The 25,235-nt window shown below is 42.3% G+C and overlaps 1 protein-coding gene across 7 annotated transcripts in view; it reads left to right on the top strand.

Moving 5' to 3' along the window:
- The first annotated feature begins 2,790 nt into the window (after window positions 1-2,790).
- ETAA1 (ETAA1 activator of ATR kinase) overlaps window positions 2,791-25,235 on the top strand; it is a 28,071-nt gene continuing 5,626 nt past the window's right edge. Inside the window, exons 1-6 of one of the 7 annotated variants that reach the window (XM_075596101.1) lie at window positions 3,026-3,150; window positions 7,763-7,993; window positions 9,441-9,576; window positions 10,575-10,651; window positions 18,757-18,863; window positions 22,456-24,512. In XM_075596101.1, coding sequence (XP_075452216.1) covers window positions 9,519-9,576; window positions 10,575-10,651; window positions 18,757-18,863; window positions 22,456-24,512 — 2,299 coding nt within the window. In that variant the 5' untranslated portion in view covers window positions 3,026-3,150; window positions 7,763-7,993; window positions 9,441-9,518. Of the gene's footprint in view, window positions 3,151-7,762; window positions 7,994-9,437; window positions 9,582-10,574; window positions 10,652-18,756; window positions 18,864-22,455; window positions 24,513-25,235 lie in introns of all 7 variants that reach the window. The other 6 variants (XM_075596102.1, XM_075596098.1, XM_075596099.1 and 3 more) reach the window with 6 other exon arrangements.

Raw genomic sequence — 25,235 nt, 5'->3', positions numbered from 1 at the left:
GCTTTTTTTGGCTTTATTAAATTTCCCTTATTTTTAACAGTATATAACAGTCAAAAGGAGTGTTACTGGGCGTGGCCAAATGTATACAACAAAAGACAGATAAGCCCAAAGCTACATCCAATATTACAAAAATACACAGTTCGATAAAGGATGCATAGTCCCCTCTTGTGTCAAAAAAAATGGGATAACCTGATAGTAAGGCGATCACTGTCCCCCAAACTGACTCGGGTGACCGCTGGCCGACCAGGTAGGATGGTACAATGGTAGGAGGGCCCCATGGAGGAAAATGAGGCCTAACGAGAGTGCCTGGAGATTGATGATCGTTTGTACTTTAGTGATGATGTACTATGGGACATGACTTTATCGGAGACCCCTAAAAAGGAGTACTAGTATTAGATCTGCCATGGAAAGCTGACCCGATTGAGCCGTGCCGATCGCATGATCTGAGATCGGGTCAATGACACATGAGGATGAGTAACCCATACAGTATGTTCATTATGGATGTTATTTAAGTAATAATCCCCGAAGAACAGAGCATTACTGGTCAATAATACCCTGGCTGGAAGAGTTGAAGGCCCGAGGCGAAGCCGGGGGACTTTTACCCAGCCAGGGCATTATTGGCCAGTAATGCCCTGTTCTGAGGGGATTATTAGTATTATAGGCTAAATGTAGACTTATTTAATAAATAATAGACACTTTTGTATAGTTATATAGATTTTTTAATTAAAATAAAATGGTAAATACATGAATCCACCTCTATATACTTTTACACAGCAGATATCTATATCCACACACTGCCGCCCCCTCTGTGTACACACACACACAACAGATCTACACACACACACACACACACAAACTGCAGCTACACACAGCCCACACAACACACCACCTCTACACACACACACACACACCACAGCAGCTCTACAAACACACACGCACACAAACACACAACAGCTCTACACACACACAAACACACAACAGCTCTACACACACACACACACACACACACACACACACACACACACACACACACACACACACACACACAGCAGCTCTACACACACAAATTCTGCTGCTACACACACAACAGCACAACACAACACACCCACAGCTGCTGCTATACCCATAATCACTGCTACTGACACAAACACACACACACACACACACACACACACACACACACACAGCAGCCCTACACACACAACACATGAGCTCTACACACACAACACAGCAGCTCTACACACACATGCTACACCCATAAACACTGCTGCTGACCGCACACACTCACACACAAATGCAGCCACTTAGTTCTTTGCAGACTCTCTCTCCCCCCCAATTCAACTGAATCTGCTCAGAAATTTTCAGTCAGCTCAGGAGGGGGAGGAGTCAACCTGTGGCTGATACTTCCTGACCAATCCCCTGCCCTGTCTCAGAGCTGTTACTTCATTCTGACCATTCCCCTGCCCTGTCTCAGCTGTTGTGAAAACTGATTGGCTGGAAATAAATAGATTGAAAATTACACTTTGCAAGCTGCTAAAATTCCGGGCATTTCTGATTGGATAATGCCCGGAATTTTAACCAATCAGAGAGCAGGGTTTTCAATAATGCCCTGAATTTTACTGCTTTAGCCTATAATGATATTTAGCAGTCAGTGGACAGAATGTAATGCTAAATCACATATCACACTCCACGGTCATGCTGCGATTGCTCCCACAGAAGAACGGGTAGCTAAAATGTATGATGTATGAGTGACTATAGCATGTTCTCTCCTTCTTCATCATTTGGCTCATTCCAGTTGTCCAATTACATCTTAAAATTTACTCAATCCTCAATTTACATTGTCTTTTTCTTTTCCTTTTATTATGTCTCAATACATTGTCTTATCACAAGTAGCTTTGTAAATAAGCACCAAGGTGAATTTCCTGACTCCCTTGTGTATAGTATAACCCATTTCTGTTTCTATTCAATTTGTGACACAGTTAAAATACTGTTCGTCTCTCATTTTGAGCATTCTGGAAATAACACAAATATGAAGGGATTATGTCAAACAATATTTCTCAGTAACCATATTGCCAAAGCCCCCTGCTGTACATTTTGGACAGGGTTATTGGATAATAAATAATCATCAAGACTGTTTATCTAGCTTTTGCAAAAACCAGAGTAAAAAAATGTAAGTTTCATCAAGAAAAATAACAGGAAGCAATGTTTGTTTGTTTTTGTCTTAAACTAAAGCTAGTGCTGCTTTTTACACACTTTGCAACAGGGACCCTTTAATATCTGACACTAGTGTACACAACGCAGGCTGTACTCATTTTCAGGTAGTCTAATTTCTTGGAGATGACTCACTTAACTTTAGTGGTCTCATAGACTTCACTGGAGACTGCCTGTCTCAAGCAACTACCCTTTCATTAAAATGTCAATGGTCCAGTAACCACTGCTCTCATTCATGTGGGTGCCTGGAAATTGACATGTAACCAAAAAGACCATAACAGACCTGCCAAGCCTCAGTGATTTCCCTTAACTTATTTGAATGTATTCAGCAACAGCGTCTCATAGACTTCCATTAAAGTCTCAATCCTGGAAGTCAATGGGTTTCCACGAAAATGCCCTTTTGGGTCCAAAAATCCATCAATCTCTCTTATTGGAGTCCCCCCTGCTTCCAAGTCTGACATCGTCTAAAACAGTCCGTCTCCTCACAGTCTGACTCAGCCCCAAACTCCTCTATGAAGTTTCACTGCACATATTAAACAGTGACAGAATCATCCATTCGCCGTTTCTCCCGCCCCCCGCAGTCAACCAATCACCGCCCGCCTCTCAGCCCGCAAGATGGCGGCGCCGTTGTAGTAGGTGCTGCGGGTCCCAGTGTTTAACGGCCGGTTTAGGATGCGAGGGGAGCCCGGGAAAATATGAGCAGCCGCAGGAAGCAGCATGGAGACAGGTCCCGGATAAAATCGCCCTCAGCGGAGGTGGAGGTGGAGGTGGAGGCTGGGGAGCGAAAGAGAAGCAGGGATAAGGGGGGCGGCTCCAGCAGCGATACTCCGAGCAAGGCCAATCCCGGCAGGAAACTTACTCGGGGTGTGAGGCCTGGAGTGGATAAGCCACCGAGTCAGGGACACCCTACGACATCCACCAAGAACTCGGGAGGAGAGGGTGAGGAGGGAGCATTAATAAGCTTGTTTCAGTGCCGGAGGGAGGGGGAGCGTGTCGCTTCATTCAAATTGGTCAGCTTGTTTTGTATAGGTGCTGCAAGCCTCTGTATGTCAGCATGCAAGTAAACAAGTCAGTGAGACTTGGAGGTCTGCAACAACACCACCCACAAAGTTAATTGTAATTAAAAATGACTAGTCTGCTGGTGCTGAAAGTGGTGTGGCTGACACCAAATCACGGAGACTCACAGAAAGTGAGAGTTGACCGGTTCAGGGTTACTTTAGACGCAATATAAGGCTATAGCTACGTTGTCCCTTTGCCAGTGAGGTACAGAGCTAGAAGTTGCTAAACTATGCAGGATCCTGTAGCAGACACGCAGATAAGGGCAAGACCTGGAGTCTGACTTTATGGGCAAACTGTCCGTGAATTTTCCACCCTGGCGTCCACGCTGCCGCTAAGTGCGCGTTTACTTCAGTGAATGTAAATCTGCACAGCCACACAGCGCGCTTGGGGAGACAAAGAAAATTGATTTTGAAGCGTGCTCAACAGCAGTAAATGCACACAGCCACACACAGAAATAGCCCCGATTTCCTCCCCATTTCCCCCCCCCCCCAGTCCCCGCTCGCACAATTATGAAGGACAGCCTGCGCTCATGCTTGGGAAGTTGGTGACATCATCGCTCAAGCAAGAGTGCGCTCAGTGCCTAAGGCTACGCTTATAGTACCGGTGACAGCGACGTCACGGCAAAAAAAAAAAAATGCATTGTCGCGTGCGATTATAGTAAGGGTTTTGTTCGAGCTGCTTTACAATTAATACACTATTCACATTTGGTGGTGAAAATTATATTTTTTTATTTATTGTTCACTTTATATAATATTGGTCACTTTATATAGTTAGTTCATTTTATACACATGATTGATGCACTAGCACTTTGTATAGCTAATTAAGGAGCTATACAAGGAGCTATATAAATTCAGGAACAGAAAACCCCTTGTGCAAAAATAAACATAGTTTTGATTGATGCAGGTTTCAAACTTTAATTCAAATATATGTCCACTTGAAGATACCTATAGTGACAAGTCTATTGCAGTTTTATTCTTTGATTACACACTTTTTGTCACTGATTAAAATAAAAGCAGCTTCATTACTTTAGCCGGTAGCTGCTAAGGTAATGAAGGAGTGAAACCAAACTCTGGTTTGTTAGAGGTAGAGGGGGTGGGTCAAGGAGGTAGTTGCCCCACGGTGGGTTGTTAGGCTTACCGGGAAGGTTGTGGGAGGGGTTAACCCCTTCATTACCTTATTGGTTACTGCCGCTAAGGTAATTAAGTGGTTAACCCGTCCTGCAACCTTCCTGTTGTGCCTAACCACCCACACTGGGTCAACTACCCCCTTCACCTACCTCCTCTACCCCCAACAAACCCACCTCCACTCCCTTTCCCGCTCACACAAAGGAATGGGCAAATGCCCTTGTAGCCAAATATGGCTACTAGTGCTTTTGCCCATTCAAAAAAGTAAAAAACATAACAAATTAAAGTAATGTTTTATTTACCCCAGCCAGGATGATTGTGTCATCATCCGCCTTCTGCACGAACATGTAAGGTCTGATGCCAACCATTAAATCACCAGTAACCCTGCTAAGGTAATTAAGGGTTACTGGTGTTTTAATGGGGTGAGTAGGGTGCACTGTAGTTGCCCCGGGGCAGGTTGTTTGGCCTCCCTGGAGGGTCGCAGTGTGTTTAACCCCTTAATTACCTTAGTGGTTGTAATCGCTAAGGTAATGAAGGGGTAAACCCCTCCCTGTAGGCCTAACCACCTGCCCCGGGGCAACTCCCCCTACTCCCCCTGCCCCCACCACCCCTATCACCACACGCACGCACTAAGTAGCCAAATGGCTAATAGTGCTTTTACCCATTTTGTGATGCAAACATTACATAATTAAATCAAATAAATATTACAATACAACCAAAAATACTAGCCAATACACCCACTGATTGCCTCTTTGGTTTTATACGCCCTCAATGGGAGCACAGATTGGCACCCTACTACCCACTCCCCTACCATCAACTACCCCTCCCCAACACAACAGATCTGGATAATAGCACATTTGCCCATTAAAAATAAAACATTACCAGCCAGCATATAGTAAATAAAAGTTGTATTTACCACTGCCATGATGGAGGCCGTCTTCATCTTCAGCATCCGGGTCCTCCTCGTCTTCAGTGGGCACTGACTATAAAAGAAAAAAAAAAAACTAACTACTGGCCTGTAATCCCTTAATCACATTAGCGGTTAATAACGGCCATGGTAATTAAGGAGTTAACCCTCCTGCTACCCAACCGGGAGGCATAACCTCCCTCACCTGAGCAACTACCCCTTCACCTACCCCCAACAAGCCAGGTAGTTTGGTTTAACCCCTTCATTATCTTTTAACGGCCAGCCGCTAAGGTAATGAAGCTGCTTAAAATTTATTTTAATGACACAGTATTGAAGCAGGCGGTCTCAAGAGCTGAACCACATTCATCTCAGCCCTCCCTGGGGACCCCCTGCTTCCCGAGATACAGGCCCCGGTATGGGGTGCCGGTATCTTCCTGCAGGTTTAATTCGCCCTCGGGGCCCACGTGACCGGGACATTTAAACATGGTGGAAATACCGGCACCCCATATCGGAGCTTGTAACTCTGTTAGCAGGGAGTCCTTGTGCTGAAATTAATGCTGTTCAGCTACGGAGACCCCATCTTCAATAATATGTTATTAAAATAAAAGTTGCGCGATCACCTGTTAGAGGTGAGCAGAGAGAGTGGCTGATTCTGTCTACTCTCACTGTGCTTCTCTTCCAGACTGATGCAGCCTGGTAGGATTAACGCAGCTGGAGTCTCCTGCAGAAGCAGGGACCCAAACTGTTAATCCTTATGTGCTTTCCCCCCCCATATTCACTTTTGCCGTGTAGATACAACCGAGGGCATCTCTATGTATAATTTTATTGATATAGTGCCAACAATGTACGCAGCGCTTTGCAAAATTACACTTCAAGGTAAATAAATAATAAACAATGGATAAAAGTGCAACTATAAATGACAACATACGGCAAAGGGAGAGCCTGCCCCAAATAGCTTACAATCTAAGTAGTGCACATTACCAGTCCATTCATTAGTGAAATCACTGATCTATTAGTTTTCTCTCTGGATAGGAACAGCAGCAGCACTAGAATTACCTGCCTGCAGACCACAAAGATCAGTGCATTTGAAATCTTTAAAGGAGATGTCCCTCCTAGGACCAAAGTGAACAAATAGAAGGTTTGGGACACAAATATAACCCTGGGCCCCCAAGCGAATGAGCTTAGGGGGAGAAGAGAAGGTGCTGACATTGCTCAGGGGGTCGAAGGGAGACTAATTTTAGCAGTCGGAAAAGCATTGCGCCAATTCTAACGGCCCCCTCCCTGGGCCCTACCTGTGGTGCAGAGTCAGGCCCAACTTCCGCAAATCACCGCCTGGGTGGGCTGTCGCTGCTGCATAAGGACCCGCTCTACAGATAGCTTTCTGGGGTCAGGGGATCCCTTTTATTTTTGAATTGCACCATAGATCAGCGGTGCGCAAACATTTTGAGCTGCGGCCCCCTTCCTGGGAGCCACAGCCCTACTCTCCCGATGGCTCGGCGTCAAATGACGTCGTGGGTCATGTTGCGTCACGTGACCCCACCCCGTTATTTGACTTGATTTGCAATGGCGACGCGTCACCGAAGACCTGGCTGGTAGCAGGTAAGTAAGTTACAGAGGCCTCACGCCTCCCCCGGCATCTAATTTAAATGCAGGGAAGAAGAGCGCGGGGCCTCTGTAACCCCCCCTACAAATTCTCGCGCCCCCCAGTTTGCACACTGCGTAGATAATAAGCCTAATGACAGTGGGGAGAAGGCCACACAGATCCAAGTCTGAGCTGCCTTCCCTGCGGACTGAGTGGTTTTGTTGCTGCTTCTGGAGCTCACTCACTCTGAAGGAGTGAGTTAAAAGGGATGTGGGGTCTTAATACCTCCTACACCCCAACAACGCAAGGGGAGGGAGGCCGACGACAGGGGCTTGATCTTGGAAGTTGTGACCTACTTCTTGTTGTGTCCAACTTCCGGTTTCAGCCATGATGGTTGCCCCTGACTAGAAGTGACATCTTTACGGTTATATCTGGGTGTGATGCATGTATTTTTGTTAACCAAAATCTGACAAGTATATTGAAATATTTTTTTTACTGGCTCTTTGTAGGTAAAGGTTAGTTGTGTAACTAACCTGTACACCAGTGGTAGAGCCCTGTTCCATCACATACAGGAGGTTCTCAACATCTAGTCTTGAAACCTACTGTACATTCTCTACCTCAATGACTGTACACCCTCTTGTAGGATCAATTGTAATTAGCGACAGTGATATGTTCGTAGTATTAAATGTAGGTTGTTCTTTTATTTTCTACCTTATGTTTGCCTCCCTGGGTATTAAAGCTGCAGTTCAAGCAATATCCTACGTGTGTATTTTTTTTTAAAATAAATCAGTTCTGTACTATGAGAAAATACTTGTAGCATTTTTTTTTAAAAGACATTTTTAGTGTATTCAAATGTAACAAGGATTTTTGTTTCTATAGAAACCATTTACAAAGTCATACCCCCTTCCTCTTCTGAGACAGGCTCTGGCTCTTGATCCCTGCCCTTTCTCTAGCAGTGCACCAATCGTATCGAGTGTCTTGCCCGGTCACATGATCTTCCAGACAGAACTTTGCATCCTGGGTACTCTTGTGCAGCCCTAACAGTGAATTATATAACCCCTGATTCGGTGATCGATTGCAGGAGAACGAACGGATCGATCAGTAACTTAGGTAATCACTTGTTCGTGTGTAGCTTGTATTGATGCACATATTGAATACATTTTTTTTTTTTTTTTTTTTGAACGACAGCTTGAACTGAAACTTTAAAGCTGCAATACTACTTTCACCCTCCCCCCACTCTTTTTAGATATAACGCACGTGAAAATGTATACATTATACATTATTACTCTTGTCTGTATTCTGAGTTTGTTTTTTTTGTTTTTGTTTTTTTAAGCGCATCACCAAAATATATCCTATTGAATCTATCACTGCCGTTAGTTCTTGTTGGCCTAAATGGGGTTACATCTGTAACTCCTTTACTGTACTGAATAACTCCATACTAGCAGCAAAGGATTTATAATTCATTCCCATTTAGCTAGATTAATGGGATATATTTAAACCATCAATCCTTCTGTGGAATTCTTTTGAGCAGAACCAGTGATTTCAACAGAAACGTAGCGCGTATGTCCCTTTCATATGAAAGATGAAAATGGCCCTGAAATGTGTCATGGCCACAAATTCAGTTAAAACAAAGGTGTTGTATCAACATTTGTAGTTTAAAACATAACCCTTTTCTTTTAAACAAATACTTAAGGGGTAGGGGTTCACTGATATGCAGTGTATCAGTGTGAGAGAATAAACAGTCACATTTCAGGAGGAGATAAATTACCTAACTATCCATAGTGGAAGCTAACTAGCTATACATTTCCTCTTTAATATTTAACTGATGTAGATAAGTAGTTTAGATTTGGGCTTTCGGATGGTGTAACTTGTTTTATTTTGCAGTCATTGTGTTACTTTGGCTTGTACAGGCATACCCCGCATTAACGTACGCAATGGGACCGGAGCATGTATGTAAAGCGAAAATGTACTTAAGTGGGAAAAGGTAGTGCTTCACTTTATCGATGCATGTGCTGTACTGCAATCGTTATATACGTGCATAACCAATGTAAATAACGCATGTGTAACAGGCTCTATAGTCTCCCTGCTTGCGCACAGCTTCGGTACAGGTAGGGAGCCGGTATTGCTGTTCAGGAAGTGATGACAGGCGCATGCGTGAGCTGCCGTTTGCCTATTGGGCGATATGTACTTGCGAGTGTACTTAAAGTGAGTGTACTTAAAGCGGGGTATGCCTGTAATATGTTACAGGTTCTAATATATTTGTCTGGGTGTTGTTGGTAAGGGGTGCTTTAATCTTCTGATTCATACAGTTTATATTCTGAGTCTCAACGTGTGTGCTAGATATGGAAAAAATGAGTAGATTTGTGCTCTGTAAAAAAAGATATAAACAAACTCATACCTACATTTGTAGTGTTGTGGACTGTATTGTGATTGTTTTTGAAGGATTCATGCTATTTAAGCCTCCAAAAAGTTGTACACCTCAAAGTTACCTGTGTAGGGTTTTAAATATATTGTACCATACATTTCAGTTATTTTAACCTTTCATACACTCCAACAGAATCATGCTCACACAAGAAGACTCCAAGAAGATTATCCAAAAGCAACCAGTGGTCTTCAACGTTAAATTCTCCTTCCAATGATGCAGAGCAACAGCAAGAAATTTTTTGGGATCCCCATTCACCAACACCGTATAAGTTAGGTAACTATTGCAAAAAGTCTCTGTTTGATCACATTTCACAGTGTACTGTTTAAAGTAGAGATTAAATGTATCACAATCACAATATTTTAACATAGCTGTTCCTCCAAAAACATATTTTTTTCCACATTTAGGGGCCTATGCAGAGAGCATCGTTATTTCGAAATTCGCCATTTTTTGTTCAATTTCGCGCAGAAACCGGCATAAAATGGCGAGTTTCGAAAAACGCGCCATTTTGTTTTTTCTATTGCTAAAACTCGCCTCGCGGCTGGCGAGAACGTCCATCTCGCCATTTTTAAAACTCTCCGAATGCAGAGAGGTGCGAACGGCATGTAGCGGCTGTTCGCGCCAAGAAAATGGCGCGATTCTCGCATTTTTGCCGCGCCAGGAAAAGATGGCGCTCGCCGCCTATAGTAAAGGGGAAAAAAAAGGCGCGAATTTGTTTTTACACGTTTCTGAAGCGCGCATCTCGCCAATTTAAACTCGCCACACGCATCCATGTTAAACATAGCAGAATTCGCACTTTTCTGCATATGGAGAATAAAACTCTCCAAAAAAGCTACTTTTTATGAAATTCGCCAATTTTAAAATTCTATGCTCTCTGCATGAGGCCCATAGTATTTTCTTTCAATTCCCCTTAAAAATAATAAGATAAAATCTTAATCACACCCTCAAGTCTGTTTACTTCTGTGAAGAAAGCATTAATCTATTTTTTTGCTAAAACAAAGATGAGAATCACTTTTGTGATAATGTTAGGCATAAAAACGTGTTAAACATCTACATTGCCAGCAATATTTTTTGGGGGTATTTTAATGTTTGCTGTAATGAAAAATTGGTAGCATGCAATTATTGCGTTCTGCATAGTACATGGCCTATATTTTACATATTGTAATCACTGCAAAATAATATTATATTACTCTATTTCATCTTTTGTTCTCTCCATATATAATCCATATTTCAGTTGTTGAATTATCATTTAATAATTTTATTTTTTAGAAAATGGAAAGAAAAAACCAACTGGAAGCAAATGCACCGTTGATATTTCAGATATTGTTAATAGAATTGCTCCTAAGGTAACATATATATATATTTTTTTTTAACGCCATATTTTATATTTATTTTTAAATAAAGGCGCAAGTAAAACTTTAGAATTACTTTTTTTTGTTTACAATTTTATGGATGAATATTTTCTAGCTCTGCTGTTGCGCAATGGGGTTAATAAAAATCGGATTTTTGTATTAGAAAAGTTTTCAAAGTGTAACTTTGCCCCTGCAGTGTTTTTCCTTTTTTTAGCATATGTAACGATTATTCCCCCCCATACTCCCCAATCGCAGATAGGGACCATATGGGGAAATCTACATATGTTACAGTGTGGTGCAATACCTGTTAGGCTCACAGGAGGCCTGAACCTCCGCCAGTGGGAGCCTGGGGTGTATCCTGGAACGTTTTCTTACAGCGCCTCCACCTGTGCAGGGATTCTAGTGTGTATAGAATGACCCCTGACACAGGACCCACAAATAGGAAACACATACAAGGAAGTATATATATGTAACTGTTTACTATATGGGCCAAACAATAACATCACATCACATATAGCAACACAGCCGTGTAACCCTCTGCCACTATCTGGCAGCTATAACCTGGCCCCTAACTGGGCTATAACCTTACACCACTATACACAAGTGTCCCAATAGTCCAGCAACCCACCCACTAGGCGTGATCAGCGCCTGTAAGGAAACCGGTATGTAGGGTACAGTTGGTGCTCTTGTAGAAGTACCTGCCCGGGGCTCCTGCGCCCGGGTTCAGCAACAATAGAAAAGGACCCGTCTGCGTCCAACGCTGAATCCGCAGCAATGGCGTTGTCTCCCAATCCAGATAGTCTCACCCACAGTCTCTATCTTGAGTGATGCAGGTCTGATCCCAGACACACTTGTCACACTGCTCCCTCCTTGTCAGAGCACACAGCAGCGTCTGTCTCACTGGCTAAGCTACTGCTAAAAGGGCAAAGTCCCTACCTTAGGGCCTTCCCTACACAGCAGCTACACATCTACTGGTGAGTTGGGCCTAGCTGGGGCCTGGGGGTAACCTGGCCTAGTGTAAGAAGCCACTTGCTCCTTACTTCCTCTCCCTCCCTTCTCCCAGCTCCAACTGACTAGCGTGGTCTCTGTGCAACATTGTATCCTTCTCTAACAGGAGAAGCTGCAAACTATTTGCTGTCTGGCTGCACGTGATGTGGGTGAAAGGGCAGTCCCAGAGTATGCTGGGAGTTGTGGTCCGTTATGGCCCTCTTTAACATTAGGGCCGCGTGCGCTATGTCTGCCGCGCCTGTGCAACCCTGTAATGGCCGCCACTGCTCTCTTATGCGCCTGCGCGATTTTAGGGAGTCCTTGCGCTACGGAGCGCCATCTCTGCCCCTTCGCGCTCACTATATTGGCCGTCACGTCTGCGCATGCGTGAGCCTCCGCGCCCGTGCGGACATAACAAAGATGGCGGCGCCGTGCCTCTGACGCCACAGAGAGACGCGCTCGCCCCCGCAACTGCCTTCTCACTGGTGAAGGTAAGGGGAAGAAGAACGGGGAACCGGGGAGTCAAAGGGGGACCTGGCTACACATATATATTTTTTAGAGCATTTTTATTTTTGGTTTTAAATTGGAAGGGTCCAGATGCGCAGGTCTGTGGCATCCCGACATCAGGGAGTACCCATATCCCGAGCATTGAAGATGCGTCCAACCATGTGTGACACAAAAAGGCCACTGTGTCTGGGCTTCCTCTCGTGGCCATTAGAAAGTGACAGTCATCAGGATATGTCACTGCGACTTTCTATTCATGACCATACAACCAAATTTGATTGTTTCTTATTGTATCAAAACTGGCACAAAAAGAAAACGTCAAATATTTTGAGAACCAGGTGATCGGGGGACCACGGATGTGCTCCCAAGGTACCCTCGTTTCAAGGAAGGTTAAAAAAAAAGAACTAATTTGTGATTGCTATTAAGAGGTAATAAATCTCCTGTTGCTATTTAACCTCTTATTTTCAGAATCTCGGGAGAGGGTTAAATTATTTCTTAATCTCTCCTGTCTGCGTAGTGGCGCATGACATGAGGGAATAGCTTTCGCCCATCTGAAGGTAGTACACAGACTTCTGGTCTATTGAGGCACAAACCCCTCCTGTGCCTGCTTCAGGTCAATTGTGCGTGTACTACACTGTAGGAGCACCATTTTTATTTTTGAACAGACTCACACTCGGCGTCCTCTGGTAGTGAGTTCAACCACGGGCCGCTAATGCCCTGCCCTTGCCCCACCCATGACCTACTCTAATTCCCTGTTCGCTTCTGGGCAGGCTCTTCTCTGCCCACCACACCTCCTCCACACTGTCACATTCCTGATTCCTTCTGCTGAAGTTAGAAGCAGAGAACGCACATGCTTCCTCCCTGATGCAGTGATTTCCCAACTCTGTCGGCCAGCGACATACATGGTTTACGACAACACAGAGCAGGAAAATTTCATGTAGGCATGGGTGTCGGTAACTCATCACCGTTGACAGAAAGCAGAGCACCAGCTGAGCACACAAGCACGTAAGAGGAGCTTCACACTATGTTGGAGGTACTGGGAGGTTATTTCTAGGGGGATTGCTTCTGCTGGTCTGGTAAGAATGATGAAGGTCTTGTTCTCTTAGTATTCAAGAAGCAAACTGTCAAAAACATCTCATCATAAAATCCTGGAAGACTGTACTATCATGTCAGTCATTGGATTTTGACGCACCCAGACTTCTGGCCAGATTTTCTCGTAACATCCATCGTCGAACGAAAAGCTCTCTGGCTCAAAACCTGGGTTGCTGATGTCACATTGAAAAATAAATTAATTTCTATTCCTTTTCAAGATAAAGCTCTATTTGGCCCAGAACTGGAGACCATAATTGGAACCAGTACATGGGGAACGGTTCATTCCTACCTCAAAGTTGAAGACTCTGTTTTCCCACTTTATTCAGAGGTCGGAGATCATCCTTTTTTGAAGCTACCAACAATTCAAATAACCAATACACTCAAACAAGCAGGAGAGCACATCAAGCAGATTATTTGGTAGAGGAAGACAAAGCTATTCAAAAGGCCAGTAATCTTCCAGAAATGCCCCTCTCTGAGATCCAGCGGATCCCTTTCTTGGACATGGTAGGGGGCAGGTTAAAGTGGTTGAAGGAGGCATGGTTCCAATCGACTAAAAATTGTTGGGTACTGCAAGTTATCAAGAATGAATGTGAATTAGTTTCTATAAAAAGATCCACAATCCATATTCATTCAGTCATCTACACTGGCGACACGTTTAATCCTTACTTGGCTAGTTCCGCAAGCCGGGAGATTTCCCGGCTTGCTAGCCAAATCCCCTCGGCGTGCGCGCGGTCACGCTTCATCGGGTGCCTGCGCCCCATGCGCGCGTGCCCAGAGCTCCCCGAGGGAGCCCTGGTGTCCCGCGATGTGGGGGACGGCGGTGGGGGTTCCGGGGGACCCGGAGAGGGGAGGGGGAAGCCCCGATCAGAGGACCGCTCCTCCGAGGCTTCGGCGCGCGCACGGGACACCCCGGCGCGCGCCCGGTTACTGTCGCGGCCGAGACCAGGTAAATGTAAGAATAAACTCGGCCGCGACAGTATACACCAGAAATTACAAGTGCTTCATCAGTGATTGATGTCTCTTCTGGAACAGCAGGTAATCATAGCAGTACCAAGAATGTCTATAGTTCTACTCGGTCCTGTTTATGAAACTGTAAAAAATACTTCTTTCATCCAGTACTTGATCTCAAGGGACTGAAGAAATTTATCAAGATAATGCATTTCAAGATGAATTCCATTAGGTCAATCATACATACCTTACATCCTGGAGATTTTTAGGCAGCCATGGACCTCAAAGATGCGTACCAACATGTAGCCATTGTTTTCACACACCAAACGTTCCTCTGGTTTAGCGTCAGAAACGTGGCGGTCAGTGACATGGGGGACATCAGAACGCTATTTAGCAAATGGTCAGTCGCTAGGAGAATCCAATCTACCCAACCTAACAATTAATGTGAACTCTTCCGGGTGAGCACCAAACTGGCAAGAGACGTTTGTCCAAGAAAGTTGGACAGCAACAGAAGCAGTACTTTCAAGCAACGTTCTGGAGATAAGAGTGATCTTTAAAGTGCTTTTGGCATTTTCCCATAGTTTACAGGGTCATCTAATCAAGATACACCCCAACACTATCACTTTGGTTTTCTACATAAACCATCAGAGAGGCACACAAGTAGTGTTTAAGCCGCAAGAGAAGTTTCAAACTTTTCAGATAAGCAGATCTGCATCTGTTTCAGTCATCACAGGGATTCACATTCTGTAGCAGGTTACCAGAATGTCCACGGCGACTTTTTAAGCAGAAATATTATAGACCCAGAAGAATGGTCTCTAAATCGGGAAACGTCCGAACACATTGTTCGCAGATGGTTTTAACCAGCAATAGACCTCATGGCAACAGGTCGCATCACCAAATGCCATCTCATTTCTCCAGAAAAAGTGGCTGTTCCCAATGGTCTGTCTTACCAATTCTTCTAATTCAGAGAACATTGCATAAAATCAAAGCCGAGGACATAAATGCCATGCTAATATCCCCATAGTGGCTAAGAAGATCCTGGTTCACAGAGCTAAAATAAATGTCAGCAGACTTTCCTTTAGCTACCTCCAAGCTTCCTGGGCCTTCTCACACAGGGACCAACCAACTATACAGACTTACAAATGTTGCACCTTACAGCTTGGAGATTTTAAAGGGAAATCCTAAGACGCAAGGTTTTTCAGCAAAAAGTATCAGATACTCTGATCAAAGCTAGAATGCCAGTAACATCCAAAATCTATCCTAGAATTTGGCCCTTTTTTAGATCCTGGTGCATCAGCATGGTGAACCCACCATTAGCATTGACCCCGAACATCTTAGATTTTCTTCAGGAGATGTTCAGTAAGGGTCTCAGTTACTCATCTTTTAAAGTCCAAGTGCCAACACTCAGCGTCTTCTTTCAGGATCAAATTGCAAACCAAAAGTATATTTTGCATCCTTAAAGGAAACTGAAAAGATAAGACCTACGGTCATAGATCGAGTCCCTCAAAGGGATTTAAATCTAGTACTACAGACGCACCCTTTTAAAGATTTCCATTGAATACCAATTGGATGATCAACCTTGAAAGTTGTATGGTGCACAAACTGGGAATACTATCCTTTGTCGCACCCCCCCCCCTTCTTTGCATTTTCCACTAGAATAATATCTTCAGAACAATGACACATTTTCGCTCAAAAGTTATTTCATCATTTGACATCAACCAAGAAATAGTGGTGCCTTCCTTCTGTCCAAACCCAAAAAGTCAGAAGGAAGGATGTCTGCACACCTTCAATGTCGTGCGAGTGCTAATGGCCTATATCTCCAGGACTGAGGGCCTCATGCAGAGAGCATAGAATTTTAAAAATGGCGAATTTCATAAAAAGTAGCTTTTTTGGAGAGTTTTATTCTCCATATGCAGAAAAGTGTGAATTCTTCTATGTTTAACATGGATGCGTGTGGCGAGTTTAAATTGGCGAGATGCGCGCTTCAGAAACGTGTAAAAACAAATTCGCGCCTTTTTTTTCCCCTTTACTATAGGCGGCGAGCGCCATCTTGCCATATTTTCGTGGCGCGGCAAAAATGCGAGAATCGCGCCTTTTTTTGGCGCGAACAGCCGCTACTTGCCGTTCGCACCTCTCTGCATTCGGAGAGTTTTAAAAATGGCGCGATTGAGGTTCTCGCCAGCCGCGAGGCGAGTTTTAAACATAGAAATAAAAAAATGGCGCGTTTTTCGCAACTCGCCATTTTATGCCGTTTTCTGAGGGAAATTGAACAAAAAATGGCGAGTTTTGAAATAACGATGCTCTCTGCATGAGGCCCTGAATCCTTTAGAAGATCCAGAAGTTTATTTCTCCTCTTTTCAGGGCAACAAAAGGGAAAACCAGCATCCAAGACAACCATAGCCAGATGGATAAGAAACCCCATTATAATGGCTTCTCGTGCATCAGGTAACACACCACCAATTTATTTTAAGGCTCACTCTACCAGAGCAATTTCATCTTCCTGGGCTATAAAACAGCAGGCATCCACAGTGCAGATTTGCAAAGCAACAACTTGGTCTTCCCTACATCATTCTTAAAACACTACGACCTAAATGTATCCACATCAGCAGAAGCTGCCTTTGGAGAGTCTTCCAGGCAGCAGTGTCGGGATAATTTGCCCAACCTAATCATTTTTTTTTGCGGGGCAACGGCTTTGGGAAATTCCTTTGTCATGCACTGACAAAGAGGGACAGGAGAGAAAATGGAAATGAATTAATTTCATCTATGTCCCTCAATGGCAGCATTACCTTGATCCCACCTCAATTCTCTGGCACAGATTTTTGCAGTACATTTTTTTTTCTTTACATTATTCTATACTTCAGTTTTCTTTGGTTGCATATAGTTCAGGTTGGTTAGACGAGTGTTTTTCAACAGGGGTTCCTAGGAACCCTTCGATTTTGAGGGCATCCCTAAATGGTTCCCAGCAGTTTTCATGTAATTTGATAATTCTACCAAATAGTGAAGAATTTACAATACATCTGTTCTCAGGTGCACTTTTAGAGCAGTTGTGGGCTTCACAGGATTTCACAGTGTAATTATAGGGTTTCTTAACCAAAGTGTTTGAAAACCACTGGGCTAGATGTACAAACGACATGAAGCGGGGATAGGAGGGGTTTATAAGGCAACAAACAGGTTTGTGTCCTTCCTTTTTAGATGGACGGAGAGTATTCCTCATGTCATGAGTAACATTTCATTTTTTTTTTTTTAAACGACAAGAATTGTACATGTAAACATGGGAAGTTTTCAATTTCACATACTATATGATTTTGTATGCATCTGCTTTTTGTGATTCAAGGAAAGTCTAGATCAGAGTTTAATGTACAGTAATGAATATTTTTCTAATATCACTAATTTATAAATTAGATTTATATTAAAAATAAATTATTTGTATGCCTTTCACCATTTAGTTGAATGTGATTACCTACTCGTAGACACAATCTTGACGTTTGTAGAATCAGTCATTTGCTCTGTCACATTCTTAAAACCACTGTCTTCCCTTAAACAACGTGTATGTTTGTGTTTTACTCTGGGAAATAATATTTCTGCTTATTATTTCAGCACGGCATTGTTTTAGTGTGTACTAATGCACATGTGAAATACACCCACCTAAAATGCATTGAGCATACACACACTATGCTAATAAGCAACATCGCTGTAAAATAGGCTAGATTTCAAAATCTTTCTCATTTCAACCATGAAGCTGCTTTTTAAAACACGAGCAAGCAGTGCTCAAACTGTGAACAATTAACTAAAAATTCACTTAACCCTCAAAGCAACAACATATTAATTACATAGCCGTAGATCTCCAGCATTGGTTTTCAACTTTTTTTTTCTCTCTTGGAGCACCCCTGATCACAATGCACAGTTGCTGATGCACCCCCACGATGGATAGGGCCACAGGAGGCGGAGTCAGGGGCAGAGTCACAGGGGAGGGGTGCCACGTGAGTCAGAGGGGGCGGGGCAGGGAGTCACAAAAAAATCACAACGGGACAGTCGCAGAAAACAAACACACCCACACAACAGAACAAATACACACAGGACAGAGGCACACAGCCTCACCTCTACTGCCCATGCTGCTTCCTCCTCTGCTTTGCCACACCCGACAGGCTCCTGACACCTCCTTGATTGACTGCTGCTGGGTAATGCAGCCGATTAGGATTGAGGAAACTGCCCTCCTCTGGGAGATCAGGGAAATCCTGTTGCACCCTTTTGATCCTCTCACGGAACCCCTGTTGGGTAACTCTGATCTAGAGCAACAATTACTTGATCACTATTAAACTTATTTTGACACTGCGTTTGTTAACATTTTTAAATAACTGATGTATTCACATTTGGAAAAAAGGTATACTTGAAGAAGCAAAACATCTTCTAACACACCACAAATGTGATCTCTGTATCCCAGGATTCATTCATTTTTATTTATTGTCCTTATGTTTTTGTTGGTGTGTGTAAATTATTATATTTCATTAAATGCCATAACTCCGCTTCGCATATATTGATATTTTTTAAATTGATGGTTTCTTTTAAAGAACGAAAAGCCAGCCAACTCTGATGTAGCATTTCTTGGAATGTGGATTGGAGAAGATGCCATTCCATCTACCCCTGGAATTATTCGAGCTAGGACTAAAATTAATAGGTACGTTGTAATTGAAGGATCGCAAAGCTTAAAGTGACACTGGGGAATTAGTGGATATTTTCTTGTTAAATGCTTTACTCTGTATTAAATGATTGGGCACATATACAGTTCTGCTTCTGACAATATAAACTGCATCAACATTGCTAATTTAGATTCAGCGGAAAATAGGCAACAGAATCACGAGTTGTATCGCTTTCTTAAACTAACCGCAAGTATTTCACCTTAAATACAGAGGCTATGATTGCTGCTGTTTAGATCAGTGATGGGCAACATGATATATTTTTGCACTTGAGCCACATATTTCCTCTCTCTCCGTTGTACAGACAGTAGGGATGTTGCAGCCGAAAGAAGTAGCATCTCCCCTCCACCTCTGGTCAACTGTTTAATGACAGTGTGCTGATGAGTACTGTCCCGCTCCTCTTCTAACACTGGGAACTAGTGATTAACATAGGAGAGAAGAGGACCAGTATTTATCAGCACACTGTCATTAAACAGCTGAGGGAGCTGTGAGAAACTACAATCTGCGTCAGGAATATCCCCACTCTGTGCACTTGGGGAGAGTGGCAGAGCAGGCTACGGATGTGGGTAGTGGTTGGGTGTCGCAGGTCAAGTCCCTGCAGGCCGCATGCGCAGTTAAATAAAGTAATTGTGCTAGAAATAGCCAATATAGTACAACCTAAAGGTAATTTGCAGCAGTTAAACAGTCCCTGAAGGTTTTCATGGAATGTTTTGGATTTTTTCTTATTTTTTTTGATATATATAGATGAATAAATTGAATGCACCATAATGAAGTGCAATTGTATAGTGGTAAAGTGAAATAAGGCGCAAACAAATAAAAAGTGAACACTAATAATAAGTGACTAATCAAAATCTTAAATAGGTGATAATGTGATAAAATTTAAATGAATACAGCTTCACCCCCTGCTCTGGAACCCACTGGAAGGGGTAGTCTTCACTCTTCCCCCACAGTAACAGCAAAACACACAAAATCCACGGGGAGCATGGGGAGGAAATAAAAATAAATTTAAGTGCAGCAAAAAAAGGCAACGTGGAAAAAAGCCTTCAAATGACTTGGCTCTATGGATTAACTACTTACAAGATGTAAGAGTCAAATAGGCAGGGTTGACTCAAACAGTCACAGGTAAGTGGATGATGCAGTTATCATCAGAGTGGATCGGGTCCCCAGGATCACGTACCCCAATGTTGAGAGAAAAACTGGCATAGCACAGATCACTCGAGATAAAATAGCTTTATAACAATAAAATATTATACTCACATTCTAACATTAAAATACGGGCATATCACACTGCATTAGTGTAGGAAGATTTTAGCCAGCTGGCTCACCGTCCTGCAACGTTCCCCCACTCCTCTGCCTCAGCCCCCGGTCAGCTGTTACACTGCTCCGACTGGCGTCTGACGTCACTTCTGGGTTCGTCGCGCGGTGAGTGCTGGATCTTCCTGCAACTTCTCTGCTGTATGCTCCGGTCTGAATGAAAACTCCCACTCTACGCGTTTCAAAAGCAACTGCTTTCTTCCTCAGGAGTGTGGAGCCTTGTGACACATTGCATGCTTTTATATCTTGGTGAGCCATTGTAGATCATGCATATTGCAGATCGTGTATATATACCCAGTGATAATATCAGTGAGTTAAATATGTTTGAATTTATAGTATGTACCACCACTTATATTTAAATTTATATTCTCATAACAAGATTCATTCCCTATCCCGTTTACCAAGTATCCCCTTACAAAAGATGTGTTTATCAAGATTTTAACCCCATGTTTGTATATGAGCAATTGTATCTGTACTAGCCACACCAGTAGCACTTTAAGGAATGGTTTACACCTGTTGATTAATCAGATCACCAAGATATAAAAGCATGCAATGTGTCACAAGGCTCCACACTCCTGAGGAAGAAAGCAGTTGCTTTTGAAACGCGTAGAGTGGGAGTTTTCATTCAGACCGGAGCATACAGCAGAGAAGTTGCAGGAAGATCCAGCACTCACCGCGCGACGAACCCAGAAGTGACGTCAGACGCCAGTCGGAGCAGTGTAACAGCTGACCGGGGGCTGAGGCAGAGGAGTGGGGGAACGTTGCAGGACGGTGAGCCAGCTGGCTAAAATCTTCCTACACTAATGCAGTGTGATATGCCCGTATTTTAATGTTAGAATGTGAGTATAATATTTTATTGTTATAAAGCTATTTTATCTCGAGTGATCTGTGCTATGCCAGTTTTTCTCTCAACATTGGGGTACGTGATCCTGGGGACCCGATCCACTCTGATGACAACTGCATCATCCACTTACCTGTGACTGTTTGAGTCAACCCTGCCTATTTGACTCTTACATCTTGTAAGTAGTTAATCCATTAGAGCCAAGTCATTTGAAGGCTTTTTTCCACGTTGCCTTTTTTTGCTGCACTTAAATTTATTTTTATTTCCTCCCCATGCTCCCCGTGGATTTTGTGTGTTTTGCCATAATGAAGTGCTACAGAGTTCTTTATGCGTCATCTTTATTTGTTGTTTTTGTCCTTTATTTTCCACTCACAACATGTTGACGGAGCCTGATACATTTACTAAATGCATCTTTTATCACTGAGCAATATGCCACATATAAGTGAGATTGAAATAAGCTTTCCTGTGTTCAGGTTGTACAATCTGTAATCATTACTAATAAAAATACCACTTGTGGGTGCATTTCTGCTTTTCCCAATTATCTCTTCGCATACAATGCTTCCACTGCAGCCAGGGATTCTGGTTATGACATGCAATTGAGCACTCGCAGTATGTCACACTTTACTTCTTGTCCATTTTAACATGAACCCCCATAAGCTTATGCCTGCTTACACCATTTTTACAGCACAGTCTGGGTTAAAAAAATATATTGAAGTAAAGCTACTCAGACAGCGGTTTTAACCTATTGGGTCTCGTCAGTGTGAGGTTTAACCCAGACTGTGCTGCAAATACTGTGAGTGCTCATTTGCATATCTTTACCCAGAATCCCTGGCTGCAGTGGAAGACTTTTATGCTAAGAGATAATGGGGAAAGGCAGGCATGTTGATGTGCCCGCAAGTGGTATGTTTATTTGCTGTACACTGTACGGTGGAGGGTTTTTGTCACTTGTTTGCCTACTATAAATTGTTTTGTGTCTAATCATTACTACTACTTATTTGTTTTAAAGTATTTACACAATTTTGCTTTGCACAATGGCCTTTCCTTTTCTAATGTCACTCCATAGAGATACCTGCGTGTCTTTTTATTTAAGGCGTTTTGGGTATAGCGAAAATATATATATATTTTTTTTTTTTCTCTAAATGGGAAATGTTTTTGTTTCCTAATGATTTTATATGATTTGTAAATGATAAGTTGTGCAGAAAATTGTATTTTTTATTTTAAATGGTATTTTGTGTTTTATACTTGTGAGGGAATTCCCCTCTTTACTAGTTAACCTCTCCTCTGGCTGGTGCTAGCCTTGCTAATTGACAGTAAACTAATAAAAAATCTAATCTATTTTTTCTCTATGCAACACTAGACAGGATACAGTATGAATTTATTTTCATATTGTAATCACTTATCTCTATTTATCTACTTAGCAGGCCTAGAATGAGACATAAAGAAGAGGAACTCATGAAGTTGGCTAAGCAATTTGACAGAAACTTGGTAGATGCTGTTCAGTTTCAAGACCACCATGATGATGGCTTGATACTTTCAGATGACAAAGTTGTAAATGGAGGGAATTTACAGAACAATGATCTTGAGTCATTTCTAGAAGATATCCCCGAAGAAGATATAGCACTTGCTTTGAAATCTGTCAGTCAGAGTTCTAGTGTAGGTGCATCTTCCTACTGTGAAAACAGCAGTCAAAAACCTGTGGACCAGAAAGCCGAGGCAGCCCTTAATGCCCTTTTTGATTCTTCCACACAGAAGTGCAGTGGACGATTAAGCCAGAGTTTATCAGAGGTCTCCATGAACAGCTTGCGTGAACTTCCAATAAATGTGAAAGCAAATACTGGAGAAAATGCCATGCAAGATAATGGTCATAAAGAATTCTTTGAAACACCAACAAATGCAAAACAAGATAAATTGCAAACAAAATGTAAATCGGATACGTTTCACACTCCAAAAAGAAACAAGTTGTGCGTTATGCCAAAAGAAACTTCTGGTCATAAAGCACATCCTGTGTTGTCCAGTAATTTCTCTGCGATATCAAAGAGCCTTGATGATTTTGAGGATGAGTGGGGTACTGATGTTCTTGAGGATGATTCTTTTGTTATGCAGATTACTCAAAATCCTGATTTGATTGCCACTCCCAAGCAGGACCGGCCCATTATCAAACAATGGCAGACTGCTTTAGATTCTTCCATAACTTGTAACGCCTCTGAGAATGTGATAGCCAATATTAAATCCCCGGTTACTAGTAAATTGAACAACTTTAAGTTTGTGCCCCGGAAATTAAATGAATGTGAAGGAAATTATGCAAAATCCACTGGGACTGATGAAGTAGAAAATAAAAATGCCCAGCACAATGTGTATCAAAAGAGTAACCCAAAAACGTTTTCCAGTACGGTTTCTCGGATACCCTTGAAAACTGAAGTGAGTGCGGTAGGACATATTGTAGCAAAACATAGTAACAATACTCCTGTTTCCAAAACGGAACCTTCCTTAATTTGTGAATTCTCTAAGAACTACAATACAAATGCAGGTAATTTGTGTTTGAAGTCCTCCAGTTCTCTTCAAAAGAATAACATTCCAATGAAGACCTTTATTCAAACTTTGCCACAGAAAAAAGACCAAGCAGATACTTCAAACAAGGCTTCTGTCCAGCTTGATGAATGGGATGATCCTAAATTTTCTGATGAAATTCTAGATATGTTTTGCGAATCCAACAGTATTTGGGTAGCAGATGGAGAGGATGATGACTTACTGTATCAAGTATGCGATGATGTCGAGAAATTAACTCAGACACAAGAAGCAAATGAAGGAAACAAGAAACCTGAAAACATACAAGCTGCCAGTTCAAACTGCAACAATGAGATAAGTATACGAGCAAGAACAGAAAACCTAGGATTATTAAGTCAACAATTTGGGCAAAGCAAACATGAAAGCCATATTTCCCCCTCCACTACAGCTTCTTATGTTGAATATAAATTTAAAGGAAATGCAGTGCATTATAATAGATCAACAAACCATCTTCTAAATACAGCTGCTGATCCTGCAAATGTTATTGGACATGGCAGATTTGAAACTTCCTCAAACAATTTGCAAAATGATTCTTGGACTAGGACTAACCAAGATCCAGTTAAGTTCAACGGGTCTAATACTGTACCTGTAGGTGGGGAATGTAGTTCTAAAAGAACAATGCTTAATAAGTCACATTCACAAAATATATTAAAGCCAAAAAGTAGCACTTTCATTGTCACAACTTCAGCTGTGCCTTCAAATTTCTCTTTTACAAAGATAAAACATTCTCAGGTCACTTCTGCTCACACAAATCATACAAGCACAAAGGAACAGAGCAGAAACATGCATCTCCAGGATTTACGGGAAAATAGAAATCAAGTAAGCACCTTGGTGCAAGGAAATTTGCGGCTTACTCGACATCCACCACTAAAGAGGCAGCTTTCAGAGTCTTTTATACAGTCAACAAAAGGTATGAATACAATGACAATTTTGCTTAAAATTGTTTTCTTGTATTAAACGTTTTTCTTTTGATGTGCTTTTTACAACTAGCTCCCATTGCACTCTTATGAAAGGGTGTAAGTTTGTTTAATACATTGACTTTAATTGGCTGTCATTCATGTGGCAAAATAACCCTTTCTTGCATAGTTTCATTGAGCAATGTGCAATCTGACATAGCTGGCTAGAAACAAACTTCTGTAAAGAATGTACTAATCTAATTGGCTTCCTTAAACAAATATAATAATGCAGAAAGCACATCTCTGGTTGAATTTTTTTTTATTTTTTATTTGGAAATTAAATGCAAGATTCCTTATGGGCCTCTGAAAGGATGAATATTTGTCAGTAAAGTATTTTATTTACTATTAACCCAACCTGTCAGAAGGCCAATAAAAATAAGGGGAGGTGTTGAGAGGACATTTGACTGCATACGTTAGTTGTTAATCGTGATATCGCACTAAAGGAAGTAGCCAAACTATATTTAACTCTTACCAAGCACTAGCTCTTCATGTTTGCAAATTAACATAACCTTCATTATATTTGTAAGTAAGGTTTGGGTTAAAAAAAAAAAGCACCGATCACCCAGATTTAACCCCTTAAGCATGTCACTTCTGTTGGTACATTTTCCTTCAAACTGAATGACCCGTGTAATTTTGTAAATGAGGCATTAACACGGAAAGGAAATGGGTAACGATCA

Source organism: Ascaphus truei, chromosome 4 (assembly GCF_040206685.1).
Source record: "Ascaphus truei isolate aAscTru1 chromosome 4, aAscTru1.hap1, whole genome shotgun sequence".
Taxonomy (NCBI): Eukaryota; Metazoa; Chordata; class Amphibia; order Anura; family Ascaphidae; genus Ascaphus; species Ascaphus truei.
Note: the sequence above shows the minus strand (reverse complement) of the source record. Positions and strands in the feature narration are given on the sequence as shown.